General features: G+C 42.9%; 1 protein-coding gene across 7 annotated transcripts in view; it reads right to left on the bottom strand.

The window, feature by feature from the left end:
* Nucleotides 1–24388, bottom strand: part of SFSWAP (splicing factor SWAP) — a 119703-nt gene that overhangs the window by 44757 nt on the left and 50558 nt on the right. For 6 of the 7 annotated variants that reach the window (XM_058158069.1, XM_058158071.1, XM_058158073.1 and 3 more), the window contains 3 exons: nucleotides 16062–16233; nucleotides 12706–12939; nucleotides 2358–2548 (listed from right to left, as the gene is read on the bottom strand). In XM_058158069.1, coding sequence (XP_058014052.1) covers nucleotides 2358–2548; nucleotides 12706–12939; nucleotides 16062–16233 — 597 coding nt within the window. The remainder of the gene's footprint in view (nucleotides 1–2357; nucleotides 2549–12705; nucleotides 12940–16061; nucleotides 16234–24388) is intronic. The other variant, XM_058158070.1, reaches the window with a different exon arrangement.

Genomic DNA, 24388 nt, shown 5'->3' with positions numbered 1-24388 from the left:
TCGACTGGAAAAAAAAAAGAAGAAAATTCCAAATCTTAAAAAAACTCCAGGACTGAAGAAGATGCAGAAAACTCAGCCGACGCTGCAAGTTTTTTAGCGGAAGGATGTTTGCAACTGTTTTCAATTAGCACAATGGTACCGAATCTTAAATAAATTCATTTCACCTGGCATAAACACATTTGTTTATGTGTCTATGGATTTATCCTAATAGGCTTCATTACTGCAAGTGGTTTCTCCAATACGTGAGCATTTTTGAACATGTGCGCTTCCCCCAATGCAATGCTGCTCCTTGAAAAATACGTTGTTATCTGGAGGGATAATTCTGGTTCACGAATGTGTTTGGGAAATGCAAATTATGTATGCTTTTATTTAGAAATGCCAATTTTAGCATCTCCCCTCCCCACCCCCACCCCATAGTTTAGCAAATCCAAAAAACCCTGCCCTTTGAACTTGGATGATTTGCCTCATTTTGGAGATATCGGGAAGAGTGGGCCGAGCCCATTTATCACAATTCTTTATTTCCCCAAAGACCAGCGTGTGGTTCATTTTAGACAATTTCCCCCACCTTCCTTCCTTTAAAGAGTACTCCTTACTCAATTTCAATCAACATTAATGTTTTCAGCAGTACTGGTAGCTCTCCCCTTGCCTGCCCTTAAAAACAGCCTCTTGGCAAATTTTGTCAGCTTTACTATGGTGGACCAGACGGGGAACACGAACAGAGGAAGTAATTCTACTTTATTGTAAAGCTACATGAATAGAATCTTGCAAGTCAGAAAGTACAAATCTCCCATTGTCTCCTTTACAACCTGAGAAACTAGGGAGGGTCCCTTCTGAGATTCTTTCACCTACTATGCAGCTGAGGGCCATGCCTTCTCTTATCTGACTGGTCTCTAAATAATCATGTGACTTTGCTTCATCTCCCAAGGCCTTTCCCACATACCATTACAGTTATCTCCTTTACAGGATGAGAAACTAGGGTCCCTTCTGAGCCTCCTTCTCCATCCATTATGCAGCTGTGGGGTATGCTGTCTCTTTGTCAGGGCTCCCATGAAAGTCCTAATTAACTCACTAGCCTCTAATTAACTCATGAGCCTCGAGCCAAGTTTCAAAAGAAATCCAGTTATTTAGTAGAAGCAACATGTCGGCAGCTTCCCAAGTGTAGGCAACTCTGCCACACGTAATTTACAGCTCAACTATGACCTTGCTTCCCCCTTCCTCTCAGGCTGTGTCATAAATCACAATTCTCCAACGAGGCACTTTCCCGTGCTGTAGAACCCACGCCTCACAAACTGGCTCTGGTAATCTGAGATCCAACCTTGGAGGAAGGTAATGTGTGGAATGTGCTTGTGACCTGCTCCGACAGATCTCCCCCTTTTCTGCTTATGACAACTTGAGAGCAGCCTAGAAAGGCTTTGGGAGTTGACTCTCTTATCTGAACATTCCCTAAATAGCTTCTCTCTGTCCCGTTTCTCAGTGTCTTTCTCATACATCCATAGCAGCCATCTCCTTTAAAGAATAAGAAACTAGAGAGGGTCCCTTCTTAGCCTCTTTCTTCGTTCTTTATGCAGCTCTGGGCTATGCTGTCTCTTATCTGACCATTCCCTAAGCAGCATCTCTTCTCCCTGTCTCCCAATGGCATTTCTCACATGCCATTACAGCCTAAGAAACTAGGGAGGGTGCCTTCTAAGAGGTCTTTCTCCACCGATTGTACAGCCCTGGGTGTCAACCTGCAAAACTACTTCAGCTGGAGCCATACTTATTTCTGCTTTATTTCTTGGTTGCCGTTCAGGGGGAGGGGGGACACATTCAGGAATGTGGTGCCTCAGCCAGCTAGCCATGACATCTACCAGCCGGCATGAGAACCAAGGTCATGTCAACGGATACCTGATCAAGTTGAGCGGGAACCTACATCTGGACTGGGAAGGTCTTATTCTTTTAACTATCCCTAAGCATGAGAATAATTTTGAACTAGCTTCACCTTTCTAAGTGCCGATATGATGTGCTCAATAAAGGATCTCTTTACAAAGCATCAGAGTCCCGACTTCCCCGAGTTCATTCCTCAGAACGATGACTTTCAAAAACTATGATGCAGTTTCTTATCTGACCATTCAATAAGCAGCGTTCCTTCCCTCCATCTCCCGAGGTCTTTCCCACACACCATTACAGTCACTTCCTTTACATCTTGAGAAACTAGGGAGGGTCCCTTCTGAGCATCTTTCTCCATCTGTTATGCAGCTCTGGGCTGTCTCTTTTCCCGATGCTTCCCTTAGCAGCATCTCTTTGCCCCCTCCTCAAGGTTTTTCCCACCTGCCATTACAAATTCCCACTGCAGTGTAAACCGTGTCTCCTTTGCTCACCTCCATGTTAAAGGCACTTTCCTCCATTTTTTCAACTTCCATGTCTGACAGTGGATTCTTCAGGTTCTGCAAAAAGAGGGCGGCTTTTCTCTTTCGTTCTGCTTGAAGCTGTTTCTCTTTCGATTCTTTGGAAGCCTGGGCTAGTTTCTCTCTTGCTGCAGCTGCCAACCGGTCTTCTAATTTCTGTTTTGCTGGTGGCGGAGGAGGAAAAAAGAAGAGACTGTCGTTTAACTTAAGAAAGACGTTGGGAGACCAACCATTTCTTACGCCAAGCTGCATTATCCTCTGAAAATCAGGAAACTTTAAAAAACGAAACAAACCCCCCTCCCCCCAAAAAATTTTTTTACATGGCCTTTTAAAGATTGTTTGGAAAAACACCTTAAAATATGTAAGAGGCAAAACAAAAGTTCTTTTTTAAAAAAGAATACGAAGTGCTGTGACTGCTCTAAAAACATCAAACAGCGGGATTTTCAAAGACGGCTTTTCATTAGCTAACAAAAGACATGATAAAGAACAAAGGACCAAGGGGAAATAGCAAAGATGAGGCTGCCATAAATTCTAAGAAAAGATCATCAGGGAGTGGGACAGAGACTAAAACGAGAACAAATCCCACTCTTCCTCCTAGCACTGTTGATGTTATTTAGTTGGGTGATTAAATGTCTGCAAGGAAACCACGAAGCCCAAGAGAGCACCAAGAACCCTACAGACCTCCTCCTCTTCTCCACTCTGCAAATCCCATTCTCTTCTAGCACTAATGATGTTACCGAGTTAGGTCATGAAACACCCACAGGTGTTCCCAAGCTCAGAGACGACTAAGGACCCCGAGCTACAAACATTCTCTTCTACTGGAGACATCCAGATGTTAGGCATGGCCCAGGAGATATTCTGATGGTCTCTTGAGCTGGAGCTATGAATAGAACTACAGAAAGTACTCAAGTAAGACTTTGAAAAAAACAGAGCCCCACTCAGGACAGAGCAAACTGGAATGTGGTAGTAACCGTTAGATCCTGGTTACTAAGAACTAAGGCAGCAAAAGGCAACAGAACTGAGATTTAGACTGGGACCAGAGGTGTGCAACATGGCAGTCCCTAATCTACTGTCTACTTTTTTCTGGCTCCCATGCAGAACTGTTCTCACCATCTCCTATGAAGCTAAAGGCTGAGCTTTATTTATCTTTTGCATCGCAGAAATTCAAAGAACTTGACTCTGCCCTAATGCTGGATGAACAAAGCGGAAGGCAGTTACCTCCAATGCCAAGCAGAGACTCAAGGTTAAAGGAAATTTAAGCATTATACAATAGAGGGGCAGATTTAATTGGGGCATAAATAGGAAAGGCAGGAAACAATGCTTCCGAGAACTAGTTTCTAAATGAAGTTAAACATTCTCACTGATTGCCGTCATATGTGTCTTGTCTTGCTAATTATTATTCTAATTATTTCTTAGTTGCTACAGCTCCCTTCCTCTTCCACATTGGGCACAATTACCATGGAAATGTTTTCTGCTTACGCGGACATTTTCCGACGCTGTGCTAGAACTGAGCGATGGAGACAGAAGGGAGGTTAGCATGCAAGTACCGTTAGCTGTATGCTCAACAGTTTTCCTCGTCACTAGCTGTGCTAATTAAAATAGCCTGTATGTGTTTGTGCGTGTGACAATTGCAAGATGTGCGTTTAACCCATGCCATGTTACGAATGCTTCTCTTAGCCTGGCTTGCTGATTAAAAAAAAAGACCACTGATTTTATCAAGGCAATGGTGCTCTCCACGTTTTTAAGTGTGGCTGGACGGTGAATGAGGCTTAAATCACCCAGAGTGCCTTGTGGAGGACTGAATGCACAGTCCCGGTTAAGTCCACTGCAACACCATTGGCGCTGCCGATTTTTTTGAACAAAATGGAAACAAAACACGCAGGGCAAAAACTGCAGAGAACCAAACCAACACAGCTCTTGGGAGAAAAACCTGCATCTCTTCACCTTTCGTTTCCATGCTTTCAAGCAGAGACCAACCGTTCAGATGTCTGGTCCTTAACACGACCTGCTTCTGAATCATTACTTGGTTGGATCTATAAGTCACAATTAATTAAAGGGCTTCCAACCATTTATAATCGCTGCCCTGTCCTAATAAAATAATACACCCTCCTGAACAAACCCACACATTTTGTAAGAGAGCTGTAGCTTAAACAAATTAAAGGCTTCTTGTAGAGTTTGTCAATGCACTTTTTTTAACCATTTCCATATGTTTACTTGCATACAATATTTTGGGTCTATTAAACAGTTGTAGAGCCATGGTGGCGCAGTGGTTAGAAATGCAGTATTGCAGGCTAAATCTGCCGACTGCCAGCAGTTCGATCCTCACCAGCTCAAGAGTGATTCGGCCTTCCATCCTTCCGAGGTCGGTAAAATGAGGATCCAGATTGTTGGGGGCAAGAGGCTCACTCTGTAAACTGCTTACACAGGACTGTGAAGCAGTATATAAGTCTAAGTGTTATTGCTAGTGTTGTTGCCTTTCTTTCCTTCCTCTCTCCCTGCCTCCCTTCCTCCCATCGATCCATGGTGTGCACTCGTTGTTGAGGGCAATAGGCTGACTCTATAAATTGCTTAGAGAGGGCTGTAAAGCACTGTGAAGTGGTATATAAGTGTCATTGCTATAGATTGACTTAGCCCCCAGAGTCAGGTGATTTCTCATAATCTGGAGGTATTCAAATGGTAGATCTGAACCTCTCTGGAAGTCACTTTAAATTTCATTTATTGTTATTCTTAAATTTATATGCCACCTGTACTGTGGTTAGAGGCATTTATTAATAATGATATTCTGTATAATTTAGGGCATCCATTCACACTTTCTGGATTAATGAGCCATGGTGGCACAGTGGTTAGAGTGCAGTACTGCAGGCTATTTCTGCTGACTTCCAGCTGCCTGCAATTTGGCAGTTCAAATCTCACCAGGCTCAAGGTTGACACAGACTTCCATGCTTCTGAGGTGGGTAAAATGAGGACCCAAATTGCTGGGGGCAAGAGGCTGACTGTAAACCGCTTAGAGAGGGCTGGAAAGCACTAAGTCTAAGTGCTATTGCTATTAATGATCTGGGTTTAAACAGAACCATTTTTAAAAAAAATAGTGATCTCTGTTGTTTCTGGTTTCCCAGCAAGTTTCACATTTCATTGATATTTTACAAACGAAATGACTTTGCTGTCTTTAGTGCTGATGTACATCTATGGAAGGATATTAAAAAGGATTTTATCAAGATTTGTAAACAGTATTTTAAAATATTGCCTATTTTCCCGAATATGAAAGAAGGAGAATTATTTCCCCTGAAATTCAGCCTGAAATGCCTTCCTTTTTTACCTGCAGACATGGAATAAAATACCGAGAAGTAATTCTCCTGTCTCTTAATATATATATATATATAAGACCAGAACTATCGCCAAAACTGAACACTTTAACAACAGAATAATCAGAGAAGCCATTGAGATAGAGAAACGCCCACACAGCATGAACAAACGAAATGACACCTCCCGCCTACCAGCCATTTGGAAACCCGCCCTTATTGACAAACGAGTCCCTAACACGAGGAATGACACCAGACCCACACTCACAAGGTCCACACAGGATGTCACCACCGCACATCCACCCAGAAAGCAGACCCAAACCCACACTGTTCATGAAGCACGACCAAGGACCAGAAGCCAGACCGCAGCTGCAACATTAGCCATTTCAAACCCCTCCAATCCATTCATGCAGCAGACTGACACCCACTATGAAGATGTAGCACGACCACAAAGCCAAACAACAGCTATGCAGCTCACCAGCTCAAATCCCCCTGCAGCACAGACTAGACTGAGCACAACCAAGCCCCCACCAACACAGGACACACCCCAGCCAATCAGAGCACAGAAAACCCCATCCAATCAGAGCACAGCCAAGCTCCCACCCAATCAGTTCAAACCCCACTAGCAGTTAAAAGGAAGAAACAGCTGCAATCACACATTGCTCCCAGAAGCACGAAGCTGAAGCCTGAAGATGACGAATGAGACTTCGAACGTCGCCAAGACACTTCCAATTTTACACGGGAGAAAACCCGAACAACCAAAGACCTATATACAAACACCCGTGAAAACCTCAGAAAACACACACACACACACATATATATATATATATATATATATATATATATATATATATATATAAATTTTATTTGCAAATGGATTGACGATTTTTAAAAAAATTAATGATCATATGTTTGCACTTCGTGGAGGAGTCTTTTCACAGCAGCTCAAAGTCAACCCCATCACTGTGGCCGCTTCGTGAGACTTCTCTTATCAAATTACGCTGCTGCGTTTTATTGAATTAGACACACATAAATGCAGATTTAATTATCACCCGGCGCCATTCTTTCAGGAAAGGAAAAATGGAAAGGAGAATAACGTTTCCTTTCCTCCTCTGCCTCATTTATTTTGTGTCTGATGTAGCAAATGTCAAGGACCATGAATGGCTCGGTTACTTTACTCGCAAATATGTTTCATGTGCGATGGCTACCTTTGGGTAAAATAAGCCAGCATTGCTGATTTACAGTGAACATTTCACATAGGTAACTGTAGAGTTACAACCCTAATTGAGCCCCAACATTTCTGTTTGCTAGTGAGACAGTTGTTAAGTGAACTTTGCCCCATTTTGCAACCTTTCTTGCCACAGTTGTTAAGTGAATCACTGCAGCTGTTGAGTGACTAACACGGTTGTTAATTAAATCTGGCTTCTCCATTGACTTTGCTTGTTAGAAGGTTGCAAAAGGTGTTCACATGATCCGGAGTCATAAATATGAACCAGTTTCCAAGCATCCACATTTTGGTCACATGATCATGGGGCTGCTGCAATGGCCCAAAAAAGTGTGAAAAGTGGTCATAAGCCACTTTTTCCAGTGATGTTGTAACTTTGAACTGTTGTAAGTTAAGGACTACCTGTACTTCCTTCTCTTTCGTCTTTGCACAAGCAGACAAGAGCCAAAAGAAAGGAAGAGTGATTTCATGGCTGGATTCACACAACTTCCAGGTGTGTCAGCTTCAATTCTTAGAATTCCTTTTTACCTGCAGACATGGAATAAAATACCGAGAAGTAATTCTCCTGTCTCTTAATATATATATATATATATATATATATATATATATATATAACACTTTAACAACAGAATAATCAGAGAAGCCATTGAGATAGAAAAACGCCCACACAGCATGAACAAACGAGATGATACCTCCCGCCTACCAGCCATTTGGAAACCCGCCCTTATTGACAAACGAGTCCCTAACACGAGGAATGACACCAGACCCACACTCACAAGGTCCACACAGGATGTCACCACCGCACATCCACCCAGAAAGCAGACCCAAACCCACACTGATCATGAAGCACGACCAAGGACCAGAAGCCAGACCGCAGCTGCAACATTAGCCATTTCAAACCCCTCCAATCCATACATGCAGCAGACTGACACCCACTATGAAGATGTAGCACGACCACAAAGCCAAACAACAGCTATGCAGCTCACCAGCTCAAATCCCCCTGCAGCACAGACTAGACTGAGCACAACCAAGCCCCCACCAACACACGACACACCCCCAGCAAATCAGAGCACAGAAAACCCCATCCAATCAGAGCACAGCCAAGCTCCCACCCAATCAGTTCAAACCCCACTAGCAGTTAAAAGGAAGAAACAGCTGCAATCACACATTGCTCCCAGAAGCACGAAGCTGAAGCCTGAAGATGACGAATGAGACTTATCCGCCAAGACACTTCCAATTTTACACAGGAGAAAACCGAACACCCACACACCTATATACACACACCCGTGAAAACCCCAGAAAACACACACACACACACACACACACACACACACACACACACACACACATATATATATATATATATATATATATATATATATATATATATATATATATATAAAATTTTATAAAAATTTTATTTGCAAATGGATTGACGATTTTTAAAAAAATTAATGATCATATGTTTGCACTTCGTGGAGGAGTCTTTTCACAGCAGCTCAAAGTCAACCCCATCACTGTGGCCGCTTCGTGAGACTTCTCTTATCAAATTACGCTGCTGCGTTTTATTGAATTAGACACACATAAATGCAGATTTAATTATCACCCGGCGCCATTCTTTCAGGAAAGGAAAAATGGAAAGGAGAATAACGTTTCCTTTCCTCCTCTGCCTCATTTATTTTGTGTCTGATGTAGCAAATGTCAAGGACCATGAATGGCTCGGTTACTTTACTCGCAAATGCGTTTCATGTGCGATGGCTACCTTTGGGTAAAATAAGCCAGCATTGCTGATTTACGGTGAACATTTCACATAGGTAACTGTAGAGTTACAACCCTAATTGAGCCCCAACATTTCTGTTTGCTAGTGAGACAGTTGTTAAGTGAACTTTGCCCCATTTTGCAACCTTTCTTGCCACAGTTGTTAAGTGAATCACTGCAGCTGTTGAGTGACTAACACGGTTGTTAATTGAATCTGGCTTCTCCATTGACTTTGCTTGTTAGAAGGTTGCAAAAGGTGTTCACATGATCCGGGGTCATAAATATGAACCAGTTTCCAAGCATCCACATTTTGGTCACATGATCATGGGGCTGCTGCAATGGCCCAAAAAAGTGTGAAAAGTGGTCATAAGCCACTTTTTCCAGTGATGTTGTAACTTTGAACTGTTGTAAGTTAAGGACTACCTGTACTTCCTTCTCTTTCGTCTTTGCACAAGCAGACAAGAGCCAAAAGGAAGGAAGAGTGATTTCATGGCTGGATTCACACAACTTCCAGGTGTGTCAGCTTCAATTCTTAGAATTCCTTGCTGGCATAGCTGCTGCTGGGAGTTTTGGGGTCAGATGTCCATGCAGCTGAGAAACTGCTTTGGGCAAGAAACCAGGAAGGAGGAACCGTAATTGCTGTCTACAGATCACATATCCGAACAATGCACTCTCTGACAATTTAATGTGCGGTGGGCGCATTAATGTAAGCCGAGATGATCAATTACCCAACTCCAGCTTAGTCTAGGCGAGTGTTTTATGTGACACCACTTGCTGGACCGCAGAACTATGCAGAACTCCACCTTCTTGGAGATCTAACAATGTTCAAACTCACTTCATAATCGTTTTGTATACAGGAGATGAACAGGATGAGCTGGAAGGTGGGGTTAAGCATGTCATCAGTTTGGAGTCATTGAGCAGCCACAAGAGACCTAGGTCCAGCCCCCTTTGAATTCTGTTGACCCCTATCTAGTGCCAATTTAATTTTGACTGTCAGTTGAGGAATCTTTGGTGCTTTTTGAGCTTAGTGGTTTCCTTGTGGACGTTTCATTACCCAAACTAAGTTCCATCATCAGGGCTAGTTTGATGTTACTTAGTTTGGGTCTTAAAATGTTTCAACTTCTACCCTCAAAACAATGCACAAGGACAGTTTTTTCCTGAATGCCATCACTCTGCTAAACAACTAATTCCCACAACATTGTCAAATTAACTACTGAGACTGTATTACTATTCTTCTTCTCATCCTTACTAGTATCTACCTCTTCCCACTTATGGCTATATCCTTCTATCTTTACAACTTATATTGTTTTTATTGTTTCCTAGTATGATTTGATTGCTTATTAGTATCCTATGACTATCACTAAGTCTTGCATCTTATGATTCTTGATGAATATATTTTATTTTTTCTTTATGTACACTGAGACCATATGCACTAAAGACAAATTCCTTGTGTATCTAATCACACTTGGGCAATAAAGAATTCTATTCTATTCTAAATGTCTGCAAGAACACAACCAAGCTAAGAGAGGACCAATGACCCCTCTTTTCAACCCTGAGCTACAAATATTCTCCTTTTTTGACCAGGTATAGATGTATAGGTTCCCCTTACACATATGTGCTAGTCGTTCCTGACTCTAGGGGGCGGTGCTCATCTCCGTTTCAAAGCCAAAGAGCCAGCACTGCCCGAAGACGTCTCCATGGTCATGTGGCCGGCATGACTCAACGCCAAAGGCCCACGGAATGCTGTGACCTTCCCACCAAAGGTGGTCCCTATTTTTTCTAATTGCATTTTTTACCTGCTTTCGAACTGCTAGGTTGGCAGAAGCTGGGACAAGTCATGGGAGCTCACCCTGTTACGTGGCAGCACTAGGGATTCGAACCGCTGAACTGCTGACTTTTCGATCGACAAGTTCAGCTTCTTAGCCACTGAGCCACCTCATCCCTCTTGATATAAGCGGCAATAATAAACTTTTCTGTGTTTTGAACCAAACAAATGCTCCTGGTTATTTATTGTGACGTTGTATGGCTGGTTTCTTTTGACTAGTGATGTGAGGTTCCTGTTTGCTTTAAAAAAAAAAAATAGATACTTGCTTGGTAATGTTTTCTTCTAAGGTCCCTTTCAACTCTACGAATCTGTGATCGGGGAAGCATGGAATGAAGGATTTGCCTTCAGCCTTGATTCGGTCAATGGAGAACAGTTCTGGTGTGCTATGCATTGGCATTTCACTCTTGATTGCATTGATCTCGGTTAGTATGTAGGAATGGCTTCCTCCTCAGAGGAGGCGCCCGGTAGATTTAATGCTTCATTAAAGAGCTAGTATTTTCATGATTCTGGGTATGTGTTGTGGTATGTAGGATGTTCGCTTTCAAAACCTTTACTGAAACAGAACTCACCGCTTCATGTAATAACCTGCTTCACTGGCTAATAGCCTTTGCAGTTAGAAACTTAACGCAGAATAAGAGAGCTGGAAGGGACCTTGGAGGTCTTCCAGTCCAACCCCCTGCTCAGGGAGGAAATCCTATACCTGGGATGGTAAACCTATGGCATGCGTGCCAGAGGGGGCACACAGAGCCCTCTCTGTGGGCACGCACACCTTCGCCAGCTGCTATTTTCAGGCTGTTTTTTAGGCCTGAAAAATGGCCCCAAAACAGGCATGCGCGCGCTGGCCAGCTGGTCTTTGGGTTTCCTGTGCTCCAGCGTGCCCACATGCACACTGTCAGGGTTCCAAGTAACCCGATCAGTCGGGTCCACACAAGGACACATACACACATGCACGCACGTTACAGTTTGGGCACTCGGTTCGCCATCACTGCTCTGTACCAGTTCATAGAATAGAATAGAATAGAATAGAATAGAATAGAATAGAATAGAATAGAATTGAATTGAATTGAATTTTTTATTGGCCAAGTGTGATTGGACACACAAGGAATTTGTCTTGGTGCATATGCTCTCAGTGTACATAAAAGAAAAGATATCTTCATCAAAGTACAACATTTACAACACAATTGATGGTCAATATATCAATATAAATCATAAGGATTGCCAGCAACAAAGTTACAATCATACAGTCATAAGTGATGGGAACAAATGGTAGTCCAATCTCTTCTTAAATACCTCCAGTATTGGAGCATCTACAACTTCCAGAGGCAAGTCTTTCCACTGGTTAAATGTTCTATCTATCAAGAAATTCCTCCTTAGGCTGGGTCTCTGCTTGATTAGTTACAAAAAAGAAAATCACGTATATACCAACAACAGTGCCAAGGCGGCTCCACACCTATTTGCACTACTCCGGTGACCGCTGAGGACACAGATAAACCTCCAAATGGCCTTAACGTCTCTCTAAAAGAAGGCAAACGACCAGCTCTCCGCAAGGAATATAAGTCCTTCCATTCCCCACCATCCAGTCAGAACTGAAGAAGCTTCTTGGATGAGAAGCGAAACGTTTTCAAAAAAGAAATAAAAATAAGAAAGTGCAGTTGCATGTTGGGGAAAAAAAAAAAAGCACCTTTGGGACAACCATGACCTGGATGACTGAGAATCTCCATCGACATCTGCTGTATATCAACAAATACAGAGACTCGTATTTCTTCTGCCTTCTTCTGCTCTCTTTCCATCGCTCCCTTTTAGCAAGGCTCCGGTCCTATCTACGCAGAATTACTGTACTTTTCGGAGTATAAGACGCACTCACCCCCCCCTCCCTCAAAAGAGGGTGGAAATGTTGGTGGGTCTGATACACCGAATACAGCCATTCCCAAAACCCTGCCCCGCATGTCCCATTTTCGCCAAAAACAGGGACGTTTTTGGCCTTCCAACCCCCTTACGCGTCACATTTTTGCCCTCCCCAGCCCCCAGGAGCACTCTGCAGGCCTCCCAAACCCTCTGCACAGAGGGTGCTCCTAGGTGCTGGGGAGGGCAAAAACTTTTTTTTTCTTGTTTTGCTCTTCGAAATCTTGTTGCGTCTTATAGTCCAAACAATACGGTATGTTTCAAACGGGATGATGTATAAATCCCAGTCGTTCCAGACCGTACAATTCTTACCTTGCTTGGCTTCCAGCTCTTCCTGGGTCAGCTGGGGCTTTTTCTCTTCCGGGGCACTGCTGGAGGGGGCAAGGAGGGCAGCGCTGTTGGAGGTGCTACTGGCATTCTCCTGGCCCTCTTTGCCTTCCTCCTCCTCCTCGTCACTATCGTCGTCCAGCTTCACCCGGTTCTTTTCCAAAGGGAGCATGTCGTTTTCTTTGGCCCGGATTGCAAAGCTGATGGGTGCAAATGACACTGTGGGAGAGAAAGGATGATCTGTAAAGCAGCCATTGCAAGTTGAAGCCTGTTTGGTCTAGTGGTCGAGGCGCCAGGAACCAGGAGACAGTGAGTTCTAGTCCCAACCTTAGGCATGGAAGTTAGCTGGGTGACTTTAGGTCAATCGCCAGGAGACTTGTGAATTCTAGTCCCATCTTAGCCACGACAGCTGGCTGGGTAATTTTGGGTCAAACACCAGGAGATGGTGAGTTCTAGTCCCACCTTAGGCATGAAAACTAGCTGGGTGACTTTACGTAAATTGCCAGGTGACTGTGAATCCTAGTCCCATGATAGATGGCTGGGTAATTTTAAGTCAATTAGCAGGAGATGGTGAGTTCTAGTCCTGTCTTAGCCATAAAAGTTGCCTGGGTGACTTTGGGCCACTCCTTCTCTCTCAGCTCAAGTCATCTCACAGGGTTGCTGTTATGAAGGAGGAAAGTTTGCCAGATCTCTTTGCCACCTTGAGATTTGTAAAAAAAATAAAGGCAGAACACAAACAAATAAATATTTTTACTGCCAGTTGCCAAGGGTGTAGGGGTTTTTTGTTTGGTTGGGGGAGGAGGGATGCAGTCCCCAGGTTCGTTCGTGCTGCCCTTGGCTGAATTTTAATTTTCCTTTTTTGTAAAAAAAAAGAAAGAAATCTGTTCAGACCAGGGTAGGACATAGAGGAAGAAAAAGGAACCCAGAAAACAAGTATCAGAAAGCAAATGGTTACCTCCAGCTATTTTTGCCTTGGCCTCTTTAACTATTTGCAGCCATGTGTTCCCCCAAAGACCAAATCTGCCCCATCCCAAAAACACAGCAGTCCTTGAACAAAAGAAGGCATCTCCCCCCTGCAAAAACAGAATTATGCTATGGAATCCCCTTCTGAATGTGTCACGCCTGGCCGCATCATTATTTGGACTAAAGCAGTAAGTTTTTCCCCAGGCATTCTGGGATTTTTCAGACAACTAGTTATTTTCTATGGATTAAGGGTAAGCTCAGTTATCCATCCAAGACGTTTGGGTAACCAAAACAGCTTCTTTGACACGCACAAGGGAGGCCCCAGCAAGCTTAGAGGGACCTGTGCTTGCTAGTAACCTTGGGGGATGACGGACATAATGGAGGAGAAAAGCAGAACTACTGGATGGAAATGGAAAATACTTAATCTTAGGGATTAAAAGATGCAAAATTTGCAGCCAGATATCTGGAAGAGGACCGTTTTTGTATCAGAGCACGGGGACCCTTGGTTGCAAAACAGAACCAGGCTGCAACCACAGGGCTTAAACTGTCTATTGTGCTGAAGTCCCAAAGGTCCTTAACTTAACAACTGTCTCACTTAGCAATAAAAATTTTGGACTCAGTTTTGATTATAGGTCGAGGACTATTTCGCACTGGTTGCAGGACTTAAGAAAGATGAAATGCCAAGGAAATTAGACATGAATCCCATCGGGGAGAAAAAAAGAAAACCAGATGTATATCAACAACAGCGCAAAGGCGGCTCCACACCCATTTGCACTATTCAGGTGAGCCCGAGGACACAAATAAATCTCCAAGTAGCCTCAATGACTCTTTAAAAGGATGCAAATGACCAGCTGTCTGCAAGGAATATAACTCCTTCCATTTCCCACCATCCTGTCAGAGTGGAAGAAGCTTCTTGAGATGAGAGGCGAAACGTCTTCAAAGAAAAATCAGACTGTCCAGTTGCCTCTTGGGGAAAAAAAAGCACCTTTGGGACAACCACAGCCTGAATGATTGAGAATCTCCATAGACATATTGTGATGCAGCTTGGCACAGTCCTCTAATAGCTGTTTGTGTGTTGTGGTTCCCTCTAATTAGCTGTCACCTCGGGATAAAAATACTCCAGAAAATATTGTGACCGTACATCCTGCTAATTTTTTTTTTAGAACGAGAGTGGAGGGAGGATTAATATGTATAACAAAATAGAAAGTGTTTTCTATATTACAGCGCTCTCATTTTTTTTTAACTTCCCCCCTACAGACTCAACCCACCACCGCACGGTTGCTTTTAAAGGGGAAAAAAATCTTTAGTAAATTGACTTTCTATTAAAGGGGATGGAGTAAACCATGTGGATATATCTGCCCTGAGGCTTATACCCACTAAGTTGGAAAGGCCCTTTGTATAATTTGCAATTACTCATGACAGGTGCTTTTCTACTTGTAGGGAGTTAACTTGGCTTTTTACTCCTGGATAATAACCACCTGCTGTTTGGGTGGTATGGACACCATTTGGACCTGATCAGGCTGCCAGTCTATGAAAAAAATACAACTGGGACCCCTTCCTTGAAATTCATTTCAACATCGTCAACCTCTTCTCCAAAACACCTGAGGGCAGGACAAAAACTAATGGATGAAAAGTAATCAGAGAGAGATCTAACTAGAACTAAGGAGAAATTTCCTGACAATGAGAGCAATTATGGAGTAGAATGACTTGCCTCCAGATATTGTGGGTGCTCTACAACACTTGACATTCGATTCTAGGAGATTTGATTCAGCCCTATGATACTATGAGATAGATAAGACAAGTAGATAGGTACATAGATAAGATAGGTAGATAAGATAGTATGTAGGTAGGTAGGTAGATAGATCACAGAGAGAGAAGTGGATGGATGGATGATGGAGGGATGGAGAGAGATGATAGAAATAGATAGATAGATAGACAGACAGACAGATATGGATGGACGGATAGAAATAGCAGACATATAGTACTTCACATGCTTTACAGCCCTGTCAGATGATAGACAAACAGACAGACAAGCCTTCCTGAGGTTTTTAAGAAATTGGACAACCATTTGTGCAGAATGATAAAGGGTCTCCTGCTTGAGCAGGAGGTTGGACTAGAAGACCTCCAAGGTCCCTTCCATCTCTGTTATTCTGTATTCTTTCCAGGGCTTATTTTTAGCCAATTCATCAGAATGCATTTAAACTAACAATACATGGGATTACTTGCCTACCTGTCTCTCATCTTTAAAAAAATCATAATTCAACAGCACCTTTTAGAGAGGGTGGGGGGGCTGGGAGCCAGAGCGAAGGTTTCTCAGGTGCCATAAATGTGACTTTGTCTTCTCAAAAGGCAGGGTTTGAACTGGACTGGAGGCTTACCTTTTATCAGTTTGCCATCATTGCTAATTTTGATGGCAGCTGGGTCCTTTGCATTATTTCCTTCAGCAGCTGAATCGGCATCTTCAGGAGTCTGCTCAGGAGCAAACTGGGTCTCTCCAGGTGCCGCGCTGGGCACATCGGTAGAAATGTCCTCTGACAAAGAGGTGACCTGCTTTTAAAAGAGAGGGAAAAATCCACTATATAGCACTGTCCCAAAACTGGAAGCTGCAGCAGAATAAATGTGAAGAAACCCACCAAGAGACATGCTTTCAATTGGGCAGCTTATCAACCCCATGCTGGGTTCTTAAGGATGTTTCAAACTGATGAAGGAAACTGCTTAAAAAAGGAGGTATTGTTGTGGCCCGATGGCTGCCAGCAGAGCTGGCAGCAGAATTGTACAGTGAGAAGGTTGGGGAGGAACTTGGGTCAGTCCTGGGGACAGCTCGCACGAGAGTTCTGCATCAGAGGCAGAGAGGGGGCCAAGGCCATCTGATAGTTATGTGCAGCCTCCAGAGTCTGACATCAGCGAGGCAGAAGAACAGCGGGAGCCTGTTCCCAGTGTGGGTATGCGCAGAACTGCCAGACAACAAAAACAATTAAGAAAACAGGGTTAACTTGGGAGTAAGGCTTGGAGATGACTGGCCCCTCCCATAAGACATAAAAGAAGAGTGAAGGGGATGTGAACTTTTGCAGGAAGCAGTTAGTTCATCTGGCCAATTCAAGATATGAAACTTCTGTTTGTGACTCTGTGCCAAGTTTGGCCTTGCCCTGCGTCTGGAAATTAGCTCTCTGGCAGCATTCCACGTGAGATAGTTAGGTGTTGATAACCTTCCTCTGAAAGACTGTTGATCAAGCCTTGCGGGATTGTAAATAAAAGTAATTTACAGTCGTATAAATAAAAGAGGTTTTGCGGGTCTAAGATTGTGCTTTTTACTTTCTAAGGAAGCCTAGGTCAGAATAGGTATGACCCAGCTTTTGAGCCAAAACTGGTAACCATATTGATAGCTAAGCAAGTCTGAATAATTTCACAAGAGATGAATGGAGCATTCATCAACAACATATACAGGGAGTCATCGAGTTACGACCGCTTGTTTAATGAGCAAAGTCGTGAAAGTGCCCGCCCCCTAAAGCGACTTATAATCGGTCCTCGCACTTATGACCATTGCAGCACTCCCTCCCATGGTCATGTGATTGCAATTGAGGCGATGAGCGACCCACATTTATGATGGTTGCAATATCTCAGGATCACAAAAATGCCATTTAGGATCTTCCCAGGCAGCCCTGACAAAGCAAAAACGATAGGGGGGGAAGCCACATTCACTTAATGATGGCAGCAAAAATGGTTGTAAATCAGACGTGACTTAAGTGTCCCGGGATTACATCAGTGGTGAAATGAATTTTTTTGGCTACCAGTTCTATGGGCGTGGCTTGGTGAGGGTCATGTGACTGGGTGGGCGTGGCCCTTTAAAAAAAATTTTTTTAAACTTTTTAGAGCATTTTTTACTACCTATTCGCCTGAACTGGTAGTAAAAAAATGCTTTAAAAAAGTAAAAAAAAAGGTTCTGACGATCGTGCGGCACAACTGTGATTGTCGGAACCTTTTTTTTTTTTTTTTACTTTTTAAAGCATTTTTTTACTACCGGTTCGCCCGAACCAGAGTGAACCGGTAGCATTTCACCCCTGGGTCACATGGTTCCCCTTTTGCGACCTTCTGACAAAATGAGACTGACTTAACAACCCTGTGACTAACTCAACAATAGCAGTGGTTCACTTAGCAATTGCGGCCAAGAAAGTAAAAGGAGCCAAAACTCACTTAACCAATGCCCGACTTAGCAATGGAAATTTGATGCTCAATTGTTGTCGTACGTTGAGGACTACCTGTCTACCTGGGGCCCTTTTTACAATTTCATCAGAGTGATTCTGTTCTCAAGAGTAAAGTAGATTTCCTTTTTGTGCGAGTGAAAAAAGAAGATCTTAAAAGGTTATTGTACATGGATTTTAATTAAAAGCCTGCGTGGCTCTCATTATCTGAACATATATATTATATATATATATATATATATATATATATAAAAGCTGTCTGTACATCATAATGACAAGACTATTCTCAGGGTTACAATCCCAATTGCTGATACCAGCAAATTGCAGCCTATGAGAAGGTATATATTACATCTCGGGTTTGAAAAGATAAAGGAATATCATTTTTTGTCTTTAATCAATGCCGTGATGGAAGGGAGGCCTTTTGATGGGGAAGGCACATCGCCCGTTCAATCAAAACCATCTTAAGCACGTACAGGCAGTCCTCAACTTACAACCACAATTGAGACCCAGAATTCCTGTTGCTAAGTGGAGACAGTGGTTGAGCCAGTTTTGCCCCATGTTATGACCTTGCTTGCCACCGTTGCTAAGAGAATCTGTGCAGTTGGTTCAGTTAGTAACCCGGTGGTTAAGTAATTCTGGCTTCCTCCCATTGCACCCGGAGGCTCCAACTGGTTCAGAATGCAGCCGCGCGGGTGATAGAGGGAGCGACACGTGGCTCCCATATAACACCTCTCTTGCGTAGGCTGCACTGGCTACCGGTGGTCTTCCGGTGTTGGTTACCACCTTTAAAGCGCTCCATGGCATAGGACCGGGTTATCTACGGGACCGCCTACTGCCGCCGATAGCCTCCCATCGACCAGTGCGCTCCCATAGGGAGGGTCTCCTCAGGGTGCCATCGGCCAGACAATGTCGGCTGGCGACCCCCAGGGGGAAGGCCTTCTCTGTGGGGGCTCCAACTCTCTGGAACGAGCTACCACCAGGGATCCACCAACTCCCTGATCTCCGGACCTTTCGATGAGAGCTGAAAACGTTTTTATTCCATTGTGCAGGACTGGCCTAATGGTTTTTTAAATGGGGTTTTTTATTGGATTTTATAGTTTCTAGCCAATTTGAATATTTGTCTTTTAAATTTGTTCTTAATTTTTGTATTTTGATGTTTTTATCCTGGCTGTAAACGCCCTGAGTCCTTTGGGAGAAGGGCGGTATAGAAATTAAATAAACCTAACCTAACCTAACCCATTGACTTTGCTCGTCAGGTGGTCGCAAAAAAGGGGAAATTACGTGACCCCGGCAACGTTGTGAACGTTGTAAACGTGAACGGGTTGCCAAGCATCTGAATTTTGATCATGTGTTGGTGGAGATGCAGCAAAGGCTGTAACTGCGGAAAATGACCATGAGTCACATTTTTCAGTGATGGAACTTTGAGTGGTCACTAAAGGAACTGTTGCAAGGTCAAGAACCAGGGGTGAAATGCTCCCGGTTCGGACCCGATCGCGCGATCCGGTAGTGATGGGGGTAGGTAGTTCGGAGAACCGGTAGCAAAAATCCCTGCCTCCCCCCCACCGCCCACGCCTCGCTGTTCCTCTTCTCTGTCCCTGAAGCGCTCGGTGGTGATATAGCTGCAAACGGCCTTAAATGACTGTCGCGGCGTTTCAAAGGGCTGCACTACAGCTGATAAGCGCTGTAGGCGGCTAGTAGACCGGTGCCTCTATTTTGAAAGAAGGTAGACCGGTGTGCTCCCAAGTTTGTATACTTTATTATTTTTATTACATATTATTATATAATCACCTGACCGCCAAGCCACGCCCACAGAACCGGTAGAGAAAATTTTTAGATTTCACCCCTGTCAAGAACTACCTGTATTTTAAACAATATAGTCAAAAGACGAACAGAGGTAGATGCAAGCATTTCGTCTTGACTCATCAGTACCTACATTACAATAACACAGTTGAAAATCAAGCCTCAAATATAAGATCTAGTAAGGGCATTAATTAAGCCTATAAAATATGCAAACAAGCAACCAATGACAAGCCTTACGCCCACAGGAGACGCAGATTGACATGCAAACAACCAATGACAAATCCATGGGTCCTGTATTTTATCAGAAACAATACCTATCCCAAGGTAGGTTTCCTCGACTTCCAGCCTGTTTGATCAGAAGGCAACTTTCAGGAGATGCTGAATACACCAAAACCTGCCTAAAATCAATTAATTCAACACTAACATATCCAAGCTGTCTTACAGGTAAATCACAAAGGTGCTTTGTCAAGAAGCAACTGGGCTTTCTGGGTTTTTTTTCTTTGAAGACATTTAGCTTTTCATCCAAGAAGCTTCTTCAGTGCTCCAACAACTCTCTAAAACAGGGGTCTCCAACCTTGATCCCTTTAAGACTTGGGGACTTCAACTCCCAGAGTCCCTGAGAGTTGAAGTCCGCAAGTCTTAAAGGGACCAAGGTTGGAGACCCCTGCTCTAAAAGGATGCAAATGACCAGCTGTCTGCAAGGAATATAAATCCTTCCATTCCCCCACCATCCTGTCAGAGCTGAAGAAGCTTCTTGGATGAGAAGCGAAACATCTTCAAAGAAAAAACAAGAAAGTCCAGTTGCCTCTTGAAAAAGCACCTTTGGGACTCATCTATAAGACAACCACAAAAGAATAGAATAGAATAGAATAGAATAGAATAGAATAGAATAGAATAGAATAGAATAGAATAGAATAGAATAGAATAGAATAGAATAGAATAGAATAGAATTCTTTATTGGCCAAGTGTGATTGGACACACAAAGAATTTGTCTTTGGTGCATGATTCTTGACAAATGAAAAGATACATTTGTCAAGAATCATAAGATACAACACTTAATGATAGTCATAGGGTACAAATAAGCAATCAAATCATATTAGGAAACAGTCAATATAAATTGTAAGGATACAAGCAACAAAGTTACAGTCATACAGTCGTAAGTGGGAAGAGATAGATACCAGCAAGGAAGAGAAGATTAATAGTAGTGCATACCAGAAGAACTAGACACAAGGACAAATTTTTCCCAAACACCATCACTCTGTTAAACAAACAATTCCCTCAACACTGTCAAACTAGTTACTAAGTCTGCATTACTATTAATCTTCTCATCATTCCCTTCACCCATCTCCTCCCACTTATGACTGCATGACTGTAACCTTGTTGCTGGTATCCTTAAGATTTAGATTGATATTGTTTCCTGATTGCTTATGTGTAGCCTATGACTATCATTAAGTGTTGTACCTTATGATTCTTGACAAATGTATCTTTTCTTTTATGTACTCCGAGAGCGTATGCACCAAGACAAATTCCTTGTGTGTCCAATCGCACTTGGCCAATAAAAATTCTATTCTATTCTATTCTATTCTATTCTATTCTATTCTATTCTATTCTATTCTATTCTATTCTATTCTATTCTATTCTATTCCATTCCATTCCATTCCATTCCATTCCATTCCATGAGCCCTTTGCTATGAGCTTCATATTAGGACTATACAAAGCCATTTTAAATGAAGAAATGGCTCAAGATATGCTTGGGGGGGGGGGGGAGAGAATGAAGCCTTCAAGAAACAATCTTTGGGTCTAGCTTTGCTTATCTGCTGCTGCTAATAGCAGCGATAAAGTTTAAGAGGGCTCGTGGCAGGAATTTCTATCCCCCTATGCTCAAAAAAACCGAAGAAACGAATACATTAGCTGGCAGAGCTCGTCTTCCAAAGAGATGGAATTTCCAATTTATTCAGGAAAGATCTGGCTGCGTTTTGCTTAATGAGGAAGAAATGTAATTGCAAAGGAAAAAAAATTAATGATCAAATTGGAGGCCACCTTAAGTGGACTTACACTACTGTATCTATTTGCTTAGCGTATAAGATTTAGCTAATTTCATGCGTTGCCTTCAAGCGTGGTTTAAGGATCGTTTGCTGAATAAGTTATAATTGGCCATTTTTACCTCTTCAAACTAAACCAGATCACTGTGATTTCTACACCATGGGCAGTCCTTGATCTACAAGCACAACTGGGACTGAAATTTCTGGCATAAGTCACTGCAAATCATAAAGCGAATCATCACATGACCCGACACACGATTTTAGGGCCATTTTTACCACGGTCATGAAGTGAATTGGTAGTTATTAAGCAAATTAAGTGTCATTAAGCCAACTGACTTTTGTTCATCGAAAGCGGCTGGGAAGGTTGCAAATTGTGAGCATGTGACTTTGAGACACTGAAACTATCGTAAATGCGAGCCGATTTTCCAAATTGCGAACATGTGATGGTACAATGGTGGCCACTTCGAGGATGGACCCGACGTCATTTTAAACGAACGGTCGTAAGTTGAGCATTACCTGTGCAGCTTACCAACCACAGGGAATGTCACCTGCTCTGCTGACAGCCATTAAGCTGTATTGTGGCTTAGGATAATGTACACGAGCCAGAAAAGAGGAATGTGGAACTATCTACAGACCTCTCACATCCTGGATGTAAACTGTTTTGACTAATAAAGACAATGCTAATAGGGCATTGCACGCCAAAACAACTGGGACAGAAGGATAGTTTTTCCCTCCATGCCATCACTCTGCTAAACAACTAATTCCCACAATACTGTCTAACTTACCTAGTAGGGCTGTATTACTATTATCCTTCTCATCCTTCCTATTACCTGTTTCCTTATCTTCTCATGACTGTAACTTTGTTGCTTGCATCTTACGATTTCTGTTGTTGTATTTAGTATCCTAATATGATTTTATGTCGTTTATTTAGTATCCTGTTGAGTATCGGTAAGTGTTGCATCTTATGGTTTCTGATGTATTTTTATGATGATTATGATTACTTGTTGCTTGTATGTACAGTGAGAGCTTATGCACCGGAGACAAATTCCTTGGGTGTCCAATCACACTTGGCCAATAAAGAATTCAATTCAATTCAATTCAATTTCTGTTCTGTTCTATTCCCTATTTCCTATCCCATCCTAAAACCGGAAACTAATTATCAACATTTATCAGCTCTGTGGACTCGAATGGAATTTTGGCTATTAAACATTACGCACCAGTTTTTTGGAGGAGGAACCCAGGTGTTAAAAAAAGTATCATTGTCTTCCTGTAAACATTATGTGATGTTTGATGCAAATGTAATGTTTGTGTGTAGCAGGGTTCTCTCTGTCCTTCTTTTGAAAAAGAAAAAAAAAACAGTTTACATATTTTTTTTTTGTTTCCTAGAAAACACACAGCATTGTTTGATGCCCCATTAAACCGAACGGCAAAAATCTGTTTAAAACTGGAAAAGCACTCTGGTTCATTAGTGTCCTGGCTATTAATTTCAAAAGCACCCTTGTACCCATTATGGCAAAAATGAGCGAAACAGACAGTTTCCTGGCAACCGCACAGTGTGTTTGCAATCTGTTTCATCAAACACAAAATACGCACGATAAACAATTCACAGACAAAACATAAAAGGTAGAAGGCAAAGCAACGGTCCCACTTCCTGCAGTGACCTAGTCATATTGGTGGGTCTGTGCCACAAAGCTCCTGGAATTAAAGGAAAAACACAAAATACGGGCTGTGAATGATATTCAGTGTTTAACTGACATTTGGTAACGTTACCTAAACCAGGCAAATCAAAAGGAAGATGAGTCTGAATTTAACCCATTCCCACCCCACCCAAGGAAGATGAGACAAGTGACGTCCGTGTCATCCATGAGTAGAGAAGATCATTGTGCCAACCACACTGTGCCAATTTAGGGGTGGCAATTACTCCTACCCCCAGTTCAAGGGCAGAGGCATTAGAATCAACCAAGTTCAATAACGACTGCCTGTAAACACTGATAAAACTGACAGATTCCATCTGTTTATATATCGACCATTTTCATCCAGATATATAAAATAGGCTCATTTTTTTTTTAAAGTCTTTTAAGAGTACATACACACAGGCAGAACTGGTTGCCAGCCATTTTCAGGTAAGGAGCACATGTACGGGGGGGTGGGAGGGAGAGAGAGAGGAGAGAGGGGGGAGATAGAAAATGTGTGTGTGTGAGAGAGACAGAGATAGAGAGAAGGAGAGAGAGAGACAAAAGGAGGAAGAGAGGAGAGAGATACAGAGACAGAGAGAAAGAGAGGGAGGGAGAGAGACAGAAGGTGAGAGAGAGAGGAGGGAGAGGGGAGAGAGAGAGACAGAGAAGGAGAGGGAGACAAGGGGAGAGAGAGAGAGGAGAGAGAGAGAGAGAAAGGGAGAGAGAGGGGGAGGGAGAGAAAGAGGGAGAGAAGAGGGAAAGAAGGAAAGAGAGAGGGAGACAGGGGAGAGACAGAGGAGAAAGGGAGGGAGGAAAGGAGAGAGAGAGAGAGAGGAGACAGAAGGAGGGAAAGAGAAAAAGGGAAGGAGGGAGGAAGAGAGAGAAGAGGAAGAGAAGGAGAGAGAGAGGGAGACAAAAGGGGAGAGAGTCAGGGAGAGACAATATCTGTAGCGTCACTGGTGCTCTCTCATCTTGGTCGTTTTCTTGC

Source organism: Ahaetulla prasina, chromosome 15 (assembly GCF_028640845.1).
Source record: "Ahaetulla prasina isolate Xishuangbanna chromosome 15, ASM2864084v1, whole genome shotgun sequence".
Classification (NCBI taxonomy): Eukaryota; Metazoa; Chordata; class Lepidosauria; order Squamata; family Colubridae; genus Ahaetulla; species Ahaetulla prasina.
This window is presented reverse-complemented; position numbering and strand designations above follow the sequence as displayed.